The sequence below is a fragment of the Manacus vitellinus genome, unplaced genomic scaffold (assembly GCF_001715985.3).
Source record: "Manacus vitellinus isolate BGI_N305 unplaced genomic scaffold, ASM171598v3 scaffold_24_pilon, whole genome shotgun sequence".
NCBI lineage: Eukaryota > Metazoa > Chordata > Aves > Passeriformes > Pipridae > Manacus > Manacus vitellinus.
Genome location: NW_021939798.1, coordinates 7,897,316 through 7,917,039, shown reverse-complemented (window position 1 = coordinate 7,917,039; position 19,724 = coordinate 7,897,316). Strand labels below are relative to the sequence as shown.

Sequence of the window (19,724 nt, the reverse complement as noted above, 5' to 3'; positions counted from 1 at the left end):
TATCTTACTTTTTTGCACTGATGATGCAATTAAAACTGCTCAGGGGGCTGGAATGAACCACCTACAATTGAGAGACAGAACTACTCTGCTGAGCTCATTTCACAGTAAGTACAGACCAAGGTAATACTTTTTCCTTTTGCAGAAAAATTGTAAAAATACATCCATTCAAGATATCCTTTTAGGCCAATACAAAAAAGCCTGTAGTTACACCTAAGTAAAAGAAGGGGTTTATTTACAGGAAGATATGACTTTAAAGCCAGTGTATTTTAAAAGTAATGCTAAAAGTTCTTAAAATCTAGGATAGATACATTTCATTTTTTGTTATAAATCTGAAAGGAAACAAAAAAAATGCACAGTGTGCCTCAATTTAGCACACTGGATTTTACCTGAACTGTAAAGGTGACATTTATAGGTAAAGGCAAAATTGTGTTATCAAAGACAATACCCAGAGCAATCAGTAATTCAAGGTAAAAATCCCCATCCAACTACCAGTCAATGATCCATATGCCTCAGGCCATGAGGTAAGAAATCCAGTATGAGCCATACACACATTTTGTACCTCCTTTAGGTCCCCTTCATAAGCACCAAGCAATTATGTTTTCCTCTTGTAAAATTCTCCTTAAAATATACTTTCAAAAAGCTTCCTCTCTCATTCTTGGCAATCAACTTTCTCTGTACTTCTTCCCATTTAAATTATCACACTTGTGCACCATACATGTCTAAGGAACTCTGCTGGCCCTCAGCTTCTCACTCCTACCTACTGAGGAGAAGTGAAAAAATGTGACAACTGCAGGAGCTGACAGCAAATCCTCCCAACCCTCTGAGACAAGATGAGCCCTGATAGCTCCAGCACACACTGATTCCCAACAAAGGGCTGCTCATCCCCCCTCCCCTTGTCAGCTTCCATCCAGATCTCTCAGGATGCTCGGAGTTGTGAAGCCAAAGAAAATTAACTCAGCATTAGCTGCCAAAAGGAAACACTTCTCTGGTTCAGCTCCACACTGCAAGGTTGGGTTATTTGTTGTTATTACCTGAAATAAGGAGGCAGGTGCTCCCTGAGGGGGGGTGTGGACACATGAGAGACATCGGGGTACCCACCTCTCCCCGTCACCAGCTGACTGCATCTGAACTGGGCTTGCAAGTCAAAAAAGAGGGATGCCAGCCCTGAGAGCTCAAGGTTCAATTCCCATCTTACCACCTGCATATTTCCTGAGTTTCAGACACTGCTCTGGGACTGAGACCAAGCCCTGTCTCACCTGTGTGTTTCCTCTGACTTGTGAGCAATCTGTGTCTCCACACTATGGAATTTCAAAGTTTCTTTCCTCCTCCTTCACGTCGAAACACAATACTACAATGAAGGTTTGCTATACTGAGATTCTAAGCATTATGTCAACAGAAATTAATAGAAAGACAATTTAGGAAGTATTTACCATCCAGTAAAATTGTTGATTCTGGAGAGTTTTGACTTCAGTCTCCATAGTTACCAAGAGCAACTACAACTTGTATGGGAAGAGGCACAAAGTCAATTAATTTTTTCATAGAGGGGTCACACTATGAACTACACAAGACTGTGGACTTTTGAAGGTCTGCTTTTTAATGAAGTCTTCCTTAAGAGATGCTGGCAATTATCCTAATGAGACTGCACTAATCTTGTTAGGTCATCTGCATGTTAAGATATAATAATATCGCTTGTTTTTCATTAATAAAATGTTTTGATTTGAAAGTCAGGACAGACAGTGCCTATTCAAAAGCTGACTCATCTCTTCTCATTAAAGGTAAGTGAATGGAGAGAGAATAATTTGCTTTTCTAGCAGCAACAACAGAGTTCTGAAATCTAGGTCACCTTAAAGAACTGTCTTAAAATACAAGCTTTAGAGACTGAATTGTGGTTTTCCTTGCTGTGGAACATGGGGAATAACATGCATATTCAGTTACCAATAAATCAGCATGCAACTCCTTCATAATTGATACTCTAAATATATTTTCTGATTTGATCAGGTCATAAAATTATTCCATCCTTATTAGTGTCATCTTTTATCTGGCTTCTCTGCTTGCACATAATTACTGTAATGTTCTGATTCTTGGACATCAAATTAAACAAGCAGGGTCTAATTCCTGGGCCCTGTAACATCATCTACAAGTAAGACCAGTCGAGTGAAAACAATGTCATTCCTTACTCACATTCAACAAAACATGGGTTTAGTCCAAGGAAGGAGGGTTCAGGGATAATTCAGGATTTAAAACCCATTGGGAAACGGACATTTCTTTGAAATGCCACTGAAAAACAGGATTAGAATTTTGTAAGAGCTTGACTAACTGGATCAAATGTGTGAAATAAATAGGGTACAACTGAATGAAGACAAGAGCAAAGTGTTGTATCTGAGGTGTGGATAATCAGCTGCACAGAAGGAAGTGGGTACACCCAGCTGCCTTTGGTTCTGGGGCACAGGAAAGCCCAAAGTTCACACAAACCAGTAACATGAAGCTACTGGGGCAAGGGAACACCATTTGGGAACTGGTGTGCTGTATTTTAAAGCAAACAAGCTTATTCCACTTTTGTCTCCCACAGGAAGGTCCCAACTACAGAATTCAATACAACTTTGATGAATTGGAGAGGAGTCAGAGAAATAAAAGGGTGAGGAAAGAAGGAAAGGGTAAGGAAAAAAAAATCAGCTAACTGGTATTATTTATTTGGGGAACAGAAAACAAAGGGGAGACACTACATGGCCTTCAAATATGTTAAAAGCTGCCAAAAGGAGGAAGGTAGTGGGATGTTTTCAATAACTCCAGGGGTCAAGAGAAGTAGTAATGAGCTTTAACTGCAATGAAGAGGATTTAGGCCAAAGGAAAAGGTTTCCTAATGGCAAAGATAATTAAGGATGGGAATAGTTCACCCACAGAGGCTGTGGGATTTACTAGACAAATACCTGTTTGGATTAATGGAGATATAATTCATGGTGCTGGAGGCACATGGATGCACTACCTGACTGCTGGAGGTCCTTTCCAGCCAAATCTTTTCTGATTCCTTGGTGGCAAAGTGCTGAGTGCTACTTTTACAAACTTTGGTGTGATTTACATTACATGCAGACAGTTCTTCTGCTTCCCATTTGCAAGGCATTTTTATGTCTTGTGTTCACAGAAGTAATACATTTTCATTTTATCATGTACCAAAAATCTCTTCTTGCCTCTTTCTAAGCCTTTCTTGTAAACCCAAGCCAATTCTGGGCATAGGAACAGGGTTTAGATTATGGTTTTTAGGCTTGTTGTGCAACACCTGAAGTCACATCCCAATAATAATACTAAAGCCAAAGAAAACAACAAAACCACAGCCAAAGGTATAACTGCAAAAGGTTTTGGGTTTTTTCTTGCCTTCCTAATAAACTATTCAACACTGATTTAGCTCCACTGGTGTAACTTATTTCCATAACATTATAGGCACTGCTTTAAAATACAGGCATGCACATAAATATTACTGTTTTAGCAGTGATGATGCTACAGCTCAGCATTCTCACTTTTTTTTTTTCTTGAGTCAGGGATCACTACCCAACCTCAAAAACTCTCATAGATTATCATAATAAATCTTGTAATTGAAAAGAATATAAAAGTGTCCAGGTTCTGCAGACAAGTTGTAAATCAGTCATAAGAGTTTTGTGGTTCAGTGGCTGATGACAGAATTGAGCCTGGAAACCACAGCTATAATGCTAAATTGCTTTGAAATATGTGGATGACTATGCATTAAAAAATTAATGTGGATCAAGCACACGGCACTGAAACATTGCATCAAACATATAGTGGCACAGAATTGCAATTAAAAAAAGCAACAGACCCAAACCAGTAAAACATCGTCAGATAATTGTCTAACTCTGTTCTCCAATCTGTGCTTCTTTGTAAGTCATGCCCTTTCCCAAGGAAGATTTCCAGAAGGTAAGGCAGTGTAAAGGTACCACCCAACACATTTTTTTAAAATGTCAACTCAGATAAGACTCAACAGCAAAAAGTTCATTGAATAATTTAATGTTATTACTTTTGACAAAAATGAAATTACCTTCCCATTAAGTATTTTTATTTTGAGGTAAAAAACTTCAACCTTCAGGGACTTGCAAAACTGTGCAATTTTTCTTTGGATAAAACAGTTGATAAATTCTCTTTTGGGAAAACTCACCTCTTTTGTTGTTGTTGTTGATCAAAGTTTCAAAGGAATAATGCATTTTTATTTCACCAAAAGTAATATTTTCTAATGGAAATACTGTCTCAGAAAGTGTTTAATTGACAAACATAAGCTTTTTATCTTAAAAGAACGCAGCACTGATTTTAATTCTTTTGCTAGCAAAAAACTATTAAAAAGGGAGCTGTACAGCTGTGTTCAGGATATACACTGTATAATTTAATAGGTCTCTTCTATTTCTGATTTCAGTAATTCACTGAAATATTTATGGCCTTGCCAGAACAATGAATACACAGAGTTATGTCTTTAGTTATCATTAGGCTGCTCCTTCCCAGGCAGCTCTTCCAGTAAGGAAGAAAAGGCACAGTTCTAGTTTATTAGCTGAAAGAATTTCAAAGGTATTCCCTCCCAGTGCAGGCTCATCCCCACAAATTGGATCTTGCAGGAAATAATTTTCTCTCTCTAATACTAAAAATACAAGGAGACAAAGCAACATGAGTTTCAGCAAACCTTAGCAATCAGCCAGTACTCCTGGGGTCAGCAGAAGACACCTATTTTGATATTCAGCCTCTGCAAATGCATCTTTAATATCACTAACCCAGTAACAGGAGTCAAGTTAACCAGGACATGCCTGTCCATGCTACAATTACATCTGGATTTTGATGTACAGGCATAAAAAAGGGGATGAGGAACAGCCCATGTTTACATGTCAACTTAACAGAAAATCTCCTGATGAACTACAGCCAGTGACCTGTGCAAAGTTACAGCACTGTTGTATCCATAAGACCCATAAGATCCATAAAATAGCAATAATGTACATGGCATTAATTCTGTTGTAATAAACACCAGGCCTGCAACAAATAAACACAAGTAATGTGAATACTTAGCAATACTGGCTCTTCTCAAAATAGCAAAATTGTTATTTGTGAAGATTTGCCTACTCTGCCTTATAACTGAGCTCCACTCACACTGTCAAAAGAATGGGAAGGGATAACTGAAACGTTCCTGACTGTGGAATGGTTTTGGCAATTGAACATAACATAGTTGAAAAAACCCTGAACTGAAGAAATTGCTAAAATTCCATATTTCAGCTTTTAATGCCTGAGATCAAAATCACCTTAACTAGACCAAGCACTAACTGAGCTGAGCACCAGCAGTTTCCACTGCAGTGGAAGCAGTTTCCTTCTTTTCATCCAGTCAGCATCCAAAGAAAATGAATACAAAAACTGGGCAACTAAACTTCTGCCTGGAGGATCTTTGACATCAAAAGCACGGTGACTGTTGTGACCAGCAAGATCAATCTGAGCCAGGTAAGTAGGATTTTTGGAATTTATACTGATTTGGAGATCATGCCAGTGAAATTCAGCGCGGCTGCCGCGTGTCAGATCTCAGGCTGACGCCGGATTAAAGGAACACGACGGGATGAAAGAGTTCAGGACGCACTGCTTGAGTTCCTGCCGGCTGGAGGAGCAGGCTCCATAGCATTTCATGGATACAGATGGCTGGGATTACATCAACAGGAGCAAGACTGTATTTTTGGATGGAAGTTTCAGAGGCAGAGTGAGGAAATTAGCAGCCAAAATACTTGAAAGCTGTGTTAAACCAGTGCCCATTTCAGAATGCTGATTGCCTGTTATTTTATGGGGAGATAAGTATGTTCCAGGGTTAATCAGATTTTGGCCATTACCAGCACCAAGTGTATTTCTTTTCTAATTTTGTAATAGAAAAGAAGAAAATGCTCTCTCTATTCTTTTTAGCCTGATTTGCACCATATGGTCTACTAAGTGCAGGCAGCAACTACTTTTAAATGCTGCAGTTCTTTCACTGAGGCATTATTACCCTTTGTATGATGAAAGTAATTTTATGTCTTCAGGAGATCCTTGCATTCTGCAAAGCAGAATGGCCTCTCAAGGCTTAGTTTCTAAAAATACCTTAGAGCCTTTAAAGAAGATGAAGAATGAATCTTTCAAGGGATGACCCCGATTATTCTGTTTATTACTTTGTTATTTGCATTTCAGGATCTTGAGGATCCTGCAGTAGTAAGCATTGGAAAACGAGCTGTTGGTTTTTTTTTTTCCCAGTCCTCACTTGAAGAATTGCCAAACTGCCTTCACAGAGCTGTCATTCAGCCTGCAAAGCTGAAAACTGATCTGCAGCACTATCACAAGGCAATATGCACTTGAAGATTTTCAGGAATACACTGAACTTCTTCAAGCTTCTTCCCTCAGGCAAAATGTCTTGCTATTACAGAAGAAGGGGACAGTTCGTGGGGCTAATTCATAAATATGTCATTTTGACCTGCTTGTCAAGGATGATCTTTAACAAAGGAAGCAGTTTTCCTTTGGAAGAACACTCCACAACCTTGCCTTGGTACCCAGACTTAGTTTCACGTGTATTGTAAAGGAATCAAAGAGGTATTTTGGTTGGGGCTCCTTCACTTCATATTGCACAAAATGAAGCAAAAAATGAAGGAGTAGTTCTGTTTAGAAGGTAAAATACATCACAGTGGTTTCCCAGCCAGCCATTCTCATCCACTGAGCAACATCAAAAATATCAACTCCAACTCTCTTAAGAATTCAATAACAAATTATTAAATGCTGGGGACATCTTTCTGGCAAAAAATGAGAACTTCCAGTGTGCAGTGTAATGTCTACTATACTTTTGTCTTTGATATCTAATATTTATGAAATGCTACATCCACAAGAGCCCCCTTTTTATGACAGCCCATCTGCAAGAAAACTTTAGATCACATGGGGAACACTGAGTGAGAAGCTGGCACAGAGGACTGCAGACAGAATGCTAGCAAATAGTTACTTTGCCTTAACCACTTTTTTTTTTTTGAGGGAAAGAGAGAAAGCAAGTGAGGTTTAAAGCTTTAATCTCATACCCAAGCTCGTCAGAGCCCAAATCTATCTGTAATACTCTCCAAATCAGAATGAACTCAGAAAGATGACGTTCAATCTTTAAATCCTTCTCTGCAGACCTATTTTTAATTCTCAGGTTCAGAAAATGGATCCCTGCTGTGGCTCCAGAGCTTTCTAACATGTATCCTACCTATTATGTTTGATACAACCACATGGTAGAATTCAGTTGCATTCAGAACTAAGGGTTTTCCTTGCACAATTTCCTGTGTAGGGTTTTAAAACCAACTCAGTGTGACAGAAATACCATTGTCACTAGTGGAAAATCAATTGTCTCTTCTCCTGGTCACTGTTATTTTCTTTCTCTTCCACCAGTAACTCTTAAATTATAATATTCTGGAAACTTCTGAACAAATTTTATCTTCTCATTTTGCTTTTTTTTTGCCACAGAGGGATGGAATAAATAAATGCTTCATAAATAATGTCAAATAAAACATTTTTCATATCTTGAAACATTTTCTCAAATATATTTCTTCAGTCCTTTTCTAAATTAATTCTGAAACTATGTAAGATATTCAAATCTTTGATACAATAATTATTGACAACCATAATTAACCACCTTTCCCAAACCTCCTGTGATGTACCAGGCCATTTCTGTTTTGTTTTTTTTAATCAATCCATTTAAGATGGATTAGAACTGACATGTCTGCTCAACTATAGACAAATGTGATCAAAATACACCATCCTTTTGATGATCTGAATCAGGAATCCTACAATAACCCATAGTTGTTTCTTAGCTTTCCAACTGATGCAGTTTATTACAGTAACTCTCATGAACTATCATCATTTTTACCAAGGGGAACAGCTTCCTGCTAATGACCTGAGGATATACATGGATATCTCCAAATGGAACTGCTGGCTACATTCACTCCCTAGAGCAACAACATCTTAATGAAGACACTTAGATACATGTTAATGCAAATCCAGCAGAGAAACATGTTGTAAATATTCCAGTATGAAAAAAAAAAAGAGCATTAAAGTAACGAAATTCTGCTAGTTTTACATGATTCTGGTAATCTTCATATTCCTCACTTTAGCATTAATTTTCTGCTTCAAGTTTTTCAGGGAGAAATGTACTCTGGAATAACTTTATATTCTAATTCTAGTTTGATTAAGATGCATATTGAACTGACACTGAACCTGCACTATCCTCCGCTTCTATGAATGATTTATCCTGCCAGTCCCCATCCAATTTAGAACGAAATGATCCATCTTCCTGGCTAATGAGCTGATACCACATTTCAAAGCACACAAAGATGCACACACTCACTCACAATCTACTTCCAAAATGGCACGGACAGACTTGGCAAGGTCTCTGGCTTCTGCTGCAAGAGCCGTGGTGGCGGCGGGTCCGACCCTTCCCAGCCGGGCGAGAAGTGCTTTGGTGGACAGGGTTGCTCTCCCGTCACTAAGAGAACAAACAACAGTCAGTGTTTCTTTGCAAGGTGATAAAGCAAACTGCTGCTTTTAATACAGCCAACCTGTGTTTCTAGATTGGTTTGGGTCTCACTGCATGGACAAAAGCCACGGATGCTACCAAAGCAATGAGTCGGCCTCAGCGGCGGTTCTGTCTGCACAACAAAGGTGTTTGGAAAGCTCAGTTCAAGCCACATTCGTGACTCAAAGTGCAGCATCGAGAACTCAGTGGGTGTCAGGGAAGGAACTTACTTCAATGGAATTATTGTATTAGCATTTAAGAAGGGACACTGCTTCATAGGACCCAATTATTATCTTTGGGGCTGTTACTGAGTCAGTTTGTCACCTCGGCATTGTGTTTGATATTTAATCCATTTACTAAAATAACCTCTATGAGCTTTATAAAACAGACAATATCACTGTTGTGCAGTGCCCATGGAACTGCTTTTCACTGACTATCTGCAATATCATCATTGGTCTGAGCCTCTATACTTTTTTTTTTTTGAAATAATGTTCCAGCTCACTTCACTTAAATACATTTGATTTCCTTGAGAGCTTTACTGAAAAAGATCACAGGATAGAGACCAAACAACTTTACTGTTACAAAAATATTAATGGAACACTATCTGGGATATATAAGTACAATCATGTCAATATTCTGAAGGACAAAAGGCCACTGAAACCTTATTGAATATTCCTAGGCAATATCCCCAGGATCTTCAACAAGATCAACTTTTTTACAAGGAAAATAATAAAATGTAAATGGATATGCATATTATCAATTTATTTATATGCTACTGAATTCATCATGATGCAAAAATCACTTAGGCAATTCTAAAAAAAAAAATAAATTTAAAAAATTATAACCCACTGTTAAGGTTCGTTGCATTTTAACTAATCCTGAGTACATTATAATTACTTCATGGAAACATCCAGACAACCATAGCTATGTAATTACTAACTGTTTTAATTTAATTCAGAGGTTTTTAATGAAGCTGTATCCTGAAAGCCTAATTTATAATTCATGCCATTGCCTCTCCTCCAATAAAATGACACTCAGAACTATACAGCAAAAATATAAGGAAAAAAATAGCTACAAGTCAGTTTTTGGAGACTTGGGAACAATAGTAGGGTTTTCAATATTAATATTGCCATTTCATTACCTTAAAACTGTTGAGGAAGTAGAGTTATCTGAAAGTATTTCATGCACAACCTGTTGGCCACAGTCAAGAAGTTAACAGTTTAGAGATGGACACAGTCAAAAAGTAATACCTTAAAATTTAATGTTCTATTTGGGTGTGGGGCATTTGATCTGCAATTAAAGAGTCTAGTTTCTGCCAGCTAGAAGTGTGAAAGTAAACACCAAAACATTATATTTATTTCATTTAAGGGGGTTATAACAACATCACTTTTATTATGGTTTCATAACATTCCTAAGTATTATCAAATATCAGTTCTTCTGCCTTTTGCTTCTGAGGAATTTCACAGAAATTGATACAGTTTGTGAAAAAAACAAGTGAACAAACTTATATGATCATTTCCATTTGTTTAACACAGCAAAGCATAAAGTAAATTCCTGGATGGATCTGTACACTTATACACCATCTATACTTCTAGTAATGAAAGGATCCCTGCAAACTAGTGTATAGTCAGTTTATTGTGCTTATTCTTCCGAAACAAGGACATAAAAAAACTTTTCCAAATGAAATATTGCCAGAAACGAAAGGCAAAGTTACCTCTACAAATTGTAGCAATTTTTCAGTAGCCACCTCAAAGGTCTTCCTTGCTGATTCTGATTTCCTCAGCTGGCAGTCGAGCACTGTAACTCTCTTTCTCAAGTCTTGAATGTTATCCTGGGAAAGGTATTTTAAGGCTTTTATTCTAGTAATTTTTTCCCCTGGCTCACACAGATACATGGTGTGAACTGAAAGGGATGCTCGAAATGTTTAACACACTCTTTCCTACATTTCTGAACAACACTGCTCCTGAGGCAGGAATTGCCTGACCTGCTGGCAAAACAGCTCCAGAGGGCAACAGATTTTGGCAAATAAGATAAAGGTAATTTAAAGTTGGAAGATAATAACATTGATGGGGCTGAAGATTAAGGGAGTTTTAACTGATTTGTGAATGGATCAAAAATCCAACCTGATGGTGACAGCATCTGTCAGCAGGGTGGCATAACCAGCCAGAATGTGAACAAACTCAGTCCTCTGGTTTGCATCCACACATCCCTTGGCCAGCACAGTAATTATGGCCCAGCCTGGAGAAAATTACCCCCTGCATGCACTTGTGTAACCTATTGATCAGTGTTATGTATCCCTCCCTGCTTCAGCTGGGGACAATGTGAGCCCTGTCAGATCAAGTCCTGGAGGCTCCCAGTTGCAGGTCAAGCCCCTGTTTGTGTGAGAGGACCACGAGGAAAACCTTCACATGCACATGGGCACGTTTGTTCAGCTGAGCTGGCTGCTGAGCAGACAGCATCTAGAAAGATCTCTCCAAAATTAAGAAAATATCACTATAATTAAAAACAAACTTTTACATGGCACTGTAGGTGATCATTCTGAAGCCCACTACCTATTCCAAAACTCTCACAAGAAATCACCATAACCCAATTATTGCCTTTACTCGAAGCAAGTAAGTACAGACATTTGTTTGTATACGTTGTACAAAGCAGCAGAATCATCAGCAGCCTGACTATCAGAGAATCTGTTGATTCCAAACACCTTTCTTTGGTAATCTCACTGGTGAGATTGGTGAGGGACCTCACTCTTTCATACCAAAAAGAGCATCCTATAGATTTGGTACCTACTTGATACTGAAATGTAGAGATTTAAATCTCAACACAGGTATTCAATCAGAATTTCAGGAATTCAAACTAGTATCTCCAGAACAATTCTCTGGGAAAGCAACCCATACCCTCTGAATTTCTTAAAATTTTACTTTTTACACCACTCCTAGAAAACAAACATTGATTCAAAAACACCTGACATAAAAGATGGGGCATCTCACCCAGATGTTCAGAAATAAGAACTTCCAGGGTATGAACTCACAATTAAATGAGAGGAATCCCTTTCCAGAGGCCACAGGGACTTGCTGTGTTGTTTTCTGCAAGCTTGTTTACCACACAGCTTGGGTTTACCTTTTAATGCCTTGTAATATTGAATTAATTCTAATGATGAAATAAGGCAACATTTCAGTAGGTTTTCTTCATCAAGTCATATGCACATCCATTTCTCACGAGAAAAGTAAGGTAACACATGCCAAGCTACTTGCACTTCTACTGTGAGCAGAAAATGGATCTGCAGTTATTGGGAAAAATTTAAAAGTGCATCAAACATTTTCTTCCTTGTCATATTCTGGAATGCCTCACTGGAGATGAAGTGGGTTTAAAATATAAAGCTCAATTAAAAAGAATTTTTTTTGGGCAGGATTAGTAGCATTTAAGTGATTATCTTGATTAAATCTAAATTTACTTAAGAACAGGACTGGACTTTATACTGTTGTTATTTGCCTACCAGCAACATAAACATGAAGGCCATTTTCACACGAATACAAAGGCACACGTGTAGCCTTAAAAGACAATATATCTACAGCTCAGAAAGTATTCCTTAATGCTTGAGATGTGCCACTCTGACCTATGACCCACATATACCCTCCTAGCTCCTGTTTTTCCAGCCCAAAGATATCTGGATAAAGGAAGACTCGTACACTCGTACACCCCCTTCCCCACGCGTCCTTCCAGTTATTGAATAATACAAGACAAACAGTGACCTACTTTAGAAAAGCAGATGAAAAGAAAATGAAAACAAGATACATGACAACAGCGAGGAAACCATGGTAACTCTGACAGGCGACTGCTTTGCTTACTTTATTTTGGCCGGAGTGATCGGCGAGCTGAGCCTTCAGCTCTCCAATTTCAGCCTCCAGCAGGCGAATCACCTCCTCATAGTCCATCTCCATCCCCCGTGCCTGCCTCTGTGCAGCCTCTGCGAGGTGGATCCGGCTCCGCAGGGCTCTCGTCTCCTCCACGGCTGCCTTGGCTTCCTGCAGGTTCCATGGAAAAGTTACAGTTCCCTTGAAAAGTTCCAAGCCCAGCTAACAGAAGAACAGATTTAACTCACAGGTGCTGCAGGTGAAGTCAGGGCTACCTGCCAGTGTTTAGGGTTGGGTGGTTCAAGTGGTAATTTTTAAAGTGTAGGATGTGAGGCCACCCCTGGAGTGCTGTGTCCAGTTCTGGGCCCTCAGCTCAGGAAGGATATTGAGGTCCTGAAGCAGGTCCAGAGAAGAGCAACGAGGCTGGGGAAGGGACTGGAGCACAAGTGCTGTGAGGAGAGGCTGAGGGAGCTGGGGCTGTTCAGCCTGGAGAAAGGGCTGGCGCCGAGATACCTCCTCACTCTCTACAAACTCCTGAAAGGAGTTGTTAGCCAGGTTGAGGGGCTTGCGTCTCTTTTGCCAGGCAACCATTCAGCAAGAAAAGAGGTATGTTCTTCAAGCTTGTGGCCAGTTGGGGAGTTCTAGGTTAACATGATTAGGACAAGATCATTTTTAACAGGAGGGTAATCAGGACACTGGAAATGGGCTGCCCCAGGAAAAGGTGGATTCGTCCGTCCCTGGAGTTTTTAGAAGAGACTGGATGTGGATCAGCCATGGGGCTGGGAACCCGGCAGTTGGATCAAGGGTTGGACTGGATGATCTCGGAGGTCCCTTCCAACCCAGCTGATTCTGTGATTCTATGAGCGAGCAAAACCCAGGTATTCACAGAGGCAGAATGTGCCTGATAAATTAAATAATAAAATCTATAATTAGTGTAAATTAAAAGGAATGAAAGGTTTTATAGAAATGCACCAGGTGCTGTTAATCTGCCCCCTCACTTCCATCTTAAAAAAGTGCTTTACTGAGATATTACTTCCTTTTATTATTATTGCCTGAATTCACACTCCAGTGAGTATCCTCCAAGGTGTATATCACCAAGGCATATCCCTGGTTTTCCACTCCAGTCAGAGCTCACACATCATGGAGATGGACTCTTAATGCAAATACTCTCAAAATCATTGCTTTTTTTAAATTTCTTTTTCTGCCTAGTTCCTGCTCCTATATCTTTATCCTCTATTATCACAGAAGAGTGTTAGATAAAATGTACATATAAATAATGTATGGAAAACAGAAAGTAGAAACCTTTAGTTTTTAATTCAGCAAATGTAATCCCTAAATGTTGCTAAATCTCACTTCGAGAAAGATATTTCGCAGTTCATTTGACTACTGAATATTAATTCAAGTTAATTTTGATTTGTAAATTTAGAAAGTCAGACTAAAGGTCTGGACAACAGATGAGTTTACAAACTAGGAATAAAACAAACAAACTGCTCATAAAAAATGTAGACATACAGGCTCACTGGCACCAAAACCAACAAACCTTCTTTCCCCTCAGCTTTTAATTAATCAGTGGGAAAAGTAACTTTATAGCAATTTTCTGAAGAATTAAAGTTACAAGCTTTAAACACAAATACACAGAGGCTTTTTTGTACAAATTCCTCAGTTAAGGACACTTAGGTGAATATCCTATTCCTAGTCTACCTATTATTAATATAACTGTATCCTGGTTGGGAATGGAACTAGAGGGAAAACAGGTGGGGGAAGAGGAGAAACACACTATGAATCTACAAAAAGTAGGAAATAACCTTCTAGAAAGTAGGCTTGCAATCACTGTTTCTGAAAAACCTAAATGACCAAATCTCCTATTTTTGTGGAAGGAATGGCATACAATATTTAAGAGGTGCCATAATAGACATGTCTGGAGAGGTCAGCTAAGCTTACAAATGCAGATTTAATTCTTTCCTAACGCAGAAGGTTTTGCCCTGTGCAATCAATATCCTTCAAGTCATGTTTTCCTGTACTTTGTCATAATGTTTCTTCTGTAAAATGATCTACTAATCTCAGCTTCAGATGACTTTTGACTTGTACTCTGTTAGCCTGAATAAGCAATACAGTTCAGGCCATAGGTCAGTTAATCTCAGTGATACATATACAGGACACCATCTTCCTCAGATTTGCAATGGCTCTGCATAAATAAATAAAATACCACTGTGCACCCCAGCCCCTTAGAAAATACAGCAGTAGAAGTGATCTCACGTGCAGAACAGCAGCATCAGCAGTGAATACAGGTGATATTTGTGTTTTATATAATTTACAGGTTTCTGTTACAGAGCACGAGCAATAATTGATCCATTTAAATGACCTTTAATTTCACAGCAGGTAGAATGATTTTTTTTTTCCTCTTGAAAGCCTAAAGCATGAGATGAGCCTTTTTAACACTTATTCACCTCCACCTGGAGACACAGACTATTCCAAAGCTTATTGCTCCATGTCTGCCTGTTATTTGGTGACTTGGTTTCATGGTTGCCTGTTTGCAGCACCATGAGCAAGGGTCATCACTGAAAGCAGACTAGAACAATCCACCCCTCTTTCGAGCTGCTCAAAGCAGTTCTTTTTCCTAGAAACAATTCAGAGAACACAGGGACTTCTTAGAAGTTATGAATCTATACAAGCAGAGGTCAAAATTACTGCCTCTGGAGAGGGCACTTTTTTGCCACTCTGAGAAACAATTTGACTCAACAGCAAGAAGAGCTGGGCCCTGCTGATCCAGAGCATGAGCTGTGAGTCTTCAGCAGCAAAGGTATCCTGCAGAAACAGGCTGGAGGTGGGAAAAAGAGCCTTGGAGACAAAAGGGAAAAGGTGCTCTGATGTTAAGTTTGACTAATATAAACGAACACAGAAGCCTTGACAAAGGGTGGCGTCTTAAAAACCCACACACAGGAATTATTTAAATAAACTGACATCAGAAAAGTGAGGGGAAAATTGTTATAATGAAAAGGGAGGTCTTCGTTTTGAAATAAGACCTCCTTGAGACAAAGGTTTAATCTCATATAATCCAGAATTGCCTTTACTCCTCCATTGTTTTTTTCAGAAACCCGGTTGTTGAATATTAATTTCTCTGTAATAGCAGACTGAGTATGACCAGATTTCAACAGTGAAAGACCTAAAGGAATAATTAACAAACAATGGCTTCTTACATTACAATGAAACAATTACACACACTACAACCGAATTAGTAAAATTTTCTGACAAACCAGAGCTGTTTTCTGGAGCAGGGAGGCACAAAGGGAAAGGATACCACCAGCTTTCCCTGTTCTCCAGTTACTGCAGCTGGCACTGGGGTTCTGTGCAGGTAAGGGGCCCCCACCAGTGAAGAACAGATGGGTAACACCACAATTCAGCAACGTTTGCTCCTGTCCCACTCAACTGTTGTATGAAAGAAGTGTTCAAGGCCAGGCTGGATGGGGCTCTGAGCAACCCTGTCCCGTGGAAGGTGTCCCTGCCCGTGGCAGGGGGTGGAACAAGATGGTCTTTAAGGCCCCTTCCAAGCCAAACCATTCTGTGATTCTAAGACACAACAGAAAAAGGATCTGCAGCTGCTAATATTGCATTTATCTAAATGCCTGTTGGGACCATTTTTCCTACAACCAATAAGAAATTGAAAGCTGGAGGAGAGAAACCCAATTCTTACCAAATTTCAAGGTACAGGTTTCTTCCTGTGCCAGGTTCTATTTCTGCCTTGGATAAATCTGAGTGTCTGAAGCAGGTTTTATCCAAGTAATACTCCAGCCACCACAAACACTGGAACTAAAATATTCTCTTAAACTATGTGAAAATTCTAGTTACAATTCAATTATGTTTAGTCATTAATTTTACAAACACCGTATGCTGAAAAGTTAATGAAATGAAAATAAACCAAACACTTCTTTCAGGCAGGGTGAAATAAATTACATACTGCCTCCAAAATAGCAGCCATTCAAAGCCCAGAAAAAAATTAATAGAGCAGCAAATCTCAGCCCTGTGAACTACGAGTCCAGCAGTTTGGGATACCACAAACAGCGTCTTTGCAACCTTTCACATTTACTGTGGTTAGCTGAGGTGCTTCAGCTGACAATAACTGTGGAAAAAGCTGCAGTACAGAAGAGATCATTCAGGTTGGTATGACCCAGGACTTTGAGGCAGCACAGGATACAGTCAAACTCCTCCAGGAGGACAGAAGACACTAGAGAGTCCACATTCATGCTGTTGACAAGACTTCAGGGACTCAAAAATACCTTTCTGTGTTTTGTGCCAATTTCATCCCAATTTCAAATTAAAAAAAGATCAGTTAATGTATTTTAGCTGTCATACATCAGTATTAGAAAATACTTTCTACCTCATTTCAAATTTAGCAATACTTCTAGTCCTAAGAGCTCACCCCTCCTGTTAGCTACAGATTCAAGCACTGTTTAATGAATTGCTACCAACAAAGCACGTTCATTAACCAGAATATTTGTACCCCTGTCTTAATTAAGCTGTATTTTCTGCAATTCACAATTAGTAGACAACAGAAATACCACAAAAGATACTCCCATATATGACTGGTAGCCTATAAAACCTTGTTTTTTTCAGAGCAGCAGAGATTTTAAAAAAATGTTTAAATTACACTGAATTCAGAAGGCCTTAAGCACATACTTAAATTGGGGTTTTGTTTACTTTGGTTGTTTGTTACTTTTAATCAGGTCATTAGGGCCCAATAATGTACTCATTAACTCATTTCACTAACTTCAGCTCAAGCTGGAAGGCATCACAAGTTAAATGGAAACTTGCACACTAAGTAGCCTATTTTTTAAAACCTTTGTATCACTATGAACTGCATTGTTAATATTGGTTCCAAATGACAGAAATACGTATAATAATATATATATAAAACACTTGAAAATGCACCAAGTATAAACAGAACTAAGATTTCCATTAAAAGCCCACTTGTAGTGCTGTAATTACATATAATTTATTATTTCTGTTTCATTTCACCGTGTGGAACCTTTTGAAGGCTCACTAGAAGATCAGTATTTAGCCCCGGGAGGTTTGCACGGCAAAGCTCAACTTCCCCACCACAGGACAGCACCTGAGAAAAATAAAAGTGTGAGGACCTCGAGTGGTGGCAAATGGGCATTACTGGTGCTTAAAGCACCCTCTCAGACCAGCCTGGTCCAAGTCTGCCTTCCCAGTAAGAGCAGGTTTGCACTGGGCTTTGTACTTTCTAATAGCTTTAGTCTAGATTAATAGGCTGAACATCTGCTCTGGTTTGAACCCTTATTAGTGAATGGAAACGTGAAATGCATTGTTGGAACACACCTGCAGTTAAATTTTATCCAGAAGATAATCCAATTTATTTCCCTGCCATCCCACAGTGCAACAGCACAACATCAATGGAACAAGCTTTCAAGCAGTTCCCTTATATTCAAGGAGCAAAAAGTAATAATGAAGGTGCTCAACAAGTCCACACACATAAGCAAAAATATAAAATATAGCAGTACCTAGGAAGACTTTTTAAACTGTATCTTACATTTTTACACATGACATCTGATGGAGCAGATATTCCCTATAGGTTTCTCGTGGCTATTTGTAACAGTACAGGAGAGAAGGGCAGGCAGCTCATTAGAAGAGATGAGATGACAGGATGTTCAGGAGAAGAAGGGAACAGGAAAGTTACTTGGGTTTGAATCCTGGCTGTAAGTGACATGAGACTTACATGCAGTTGGAAATTTCCTTTAAGAGACACAAGAAGGCTGAATTTTGCAAGAAACTGTGATTTCTTCTCTCATAATTACAGATATATTTGGAGACAGAAACAAGACATTCCTCACAAAATCCTTACCACCACATTTTTTTCCTGGTAAATGTCAGGTTGCATTGTCAAGCGTGTCTGTTTTTTCATGCTTAAGACTTTGGCTGTCATACAAAATAGTTAATGTTAGGACTGTAAATTAGGGACACTGTTGCCTAAGAACAGCAAAATCACAACACCAGAAAGGTACTACATCATTATCCATCCTCACTGATCCAGGCTGTCTTAGGGTTCCTACCTCAATTCAACAGCAGAGGAGTATTACTGCTCTAAAAACTGAAGGATTAATATTCTCTACTTCTAATCAAAAGGTTTGTAGCAACAAAAGAACCACTTTGTGTTGAAATCAGTGTGAAAGTATAGTCTACATGAGCATTGAGACACAAAGAAGTGTTCCCTTCTCCTTTCCACAAGAAAAGAGTTAAAAAAATTTGAAAATAATAACTATAATTTTAAGAAACTTCAACATACTTGTTTGACTGCTTGTAGCTGCTCTGTTAACTGTTTCTGTGCATTCACAGATTCAGACAATTCTTCCTGTTAAAAAAACAAAAAGGAGAAGAAAGAATTAATAATTCAGACTAGAAGAGTTTTTAGTCCTAAAACTCAATTAGCTCCTTCAAAACTACAGGTAGCAATTCTTAACTTTTATCCATGTACTTTCTGCCTTCTGTACAACTACTATGTCTGTTAACAATGCTGTATAATCAGGAACACACATATTAAAAAAGTTCTGGTGGTAATAACAAGTAATGAACAGCTTTTATAAAACCTTTGACAACCCCAAATTCCCATCTCTCCAAGCCAACTTTTCAGTGAGTTCAGTGAGACTGGTTAGGTTACTTGAGCATTTGAGGATTATTCACTGAACATTTCTGGGATACGCAGAAAAGAGTATAAAAAATGAGACTATTTCAGATTAATCATTGTCAGTTTTCAACATCAGCAATTTAGGGACTTGTGATAAGTATCCACTGTTTCAACACTCAATGGAAATTGGGTTCTTTCATTTCAGTACAAAGCTTTCAGAAGAAGAAGCCTCGTGCACAGAACAAAGCACAGACCTTTGGCCATATCAACCCAATGTTTTCGTAATTTATAGCAAGAAAGAATTTTTTTTGGACCAGGAGGGAATTTGTATAATTGTCTATATCCTCAGATCAATTTTCCTGTCCAAGAACAAAAGCTACATATGCTGAATACAGAAATTTTTATCTTTTGGTATGTTAAAAAAGCAATTCAGGACCATGGGGGCGTGATTGTAACCCAGGGTATTAAGAAACAATAAATATATTCGTTGCTTTAGGTTTTAGGAATTTTGTAAAGTCTGTGAAAATATGTATTACTTTGGAACATGATTAATTTGTCCCCCAGTTCTGATTTCTTTCAAAAGTATCACTACATGCTTAGACTCTGCAGTCACTAAGATCACATTTTTATCTCTAAATAAAATTGCCTGGCAAATCAGTCACTTCTCCAAATTCACTTTTGCGAAATATCTGCTTAGTTTCATTTCTCT

At 38.7% G+C, this 19,724-nt stretch overlaps 1 protein-coding gene across 2 annotated transcripts in view; it reads right to left on the bottom strand.

Annotated features, from left to right (window-relative positions):
• The window catches only part of STXBP4 (syntaxin binding protein 4), a 65,665-nt gene that overhangs the window by 23,635 nt on the left and 22,306 nt on the right, over positions 1-19,724 (bottom strand). Inside the window, exons 16-20 of one of the 2 annotated variants that reach the window (XM_025895171.2) lie at positions 18,677-18,742; positions 12,370-12,546; positions 10,239-10,355; positions 9,666-9,715; positions 8,361-8,494 (exon numbers count right to left, since the gene is read on the bottom strand). In XM_025895171.2, the coding sequence (XP_025750956.1) occupies positions 8,361-8,494; positions 9,666-9,715; positions 10,239-10,355; positions 12,370-12,546; positions 18,677-18,742 (544 nt within the window). Of the gene's footprint in view, positions 1-8,356; positions 8,495-9,665; positions 9,716-10,238; positions 10,356-12,369; positions 12,547-18,676; positions 18,743-19,724 lie in introns of both variants that reach the window. The other variant, XM_018073412.2, reaches the window with a different exon arrangement.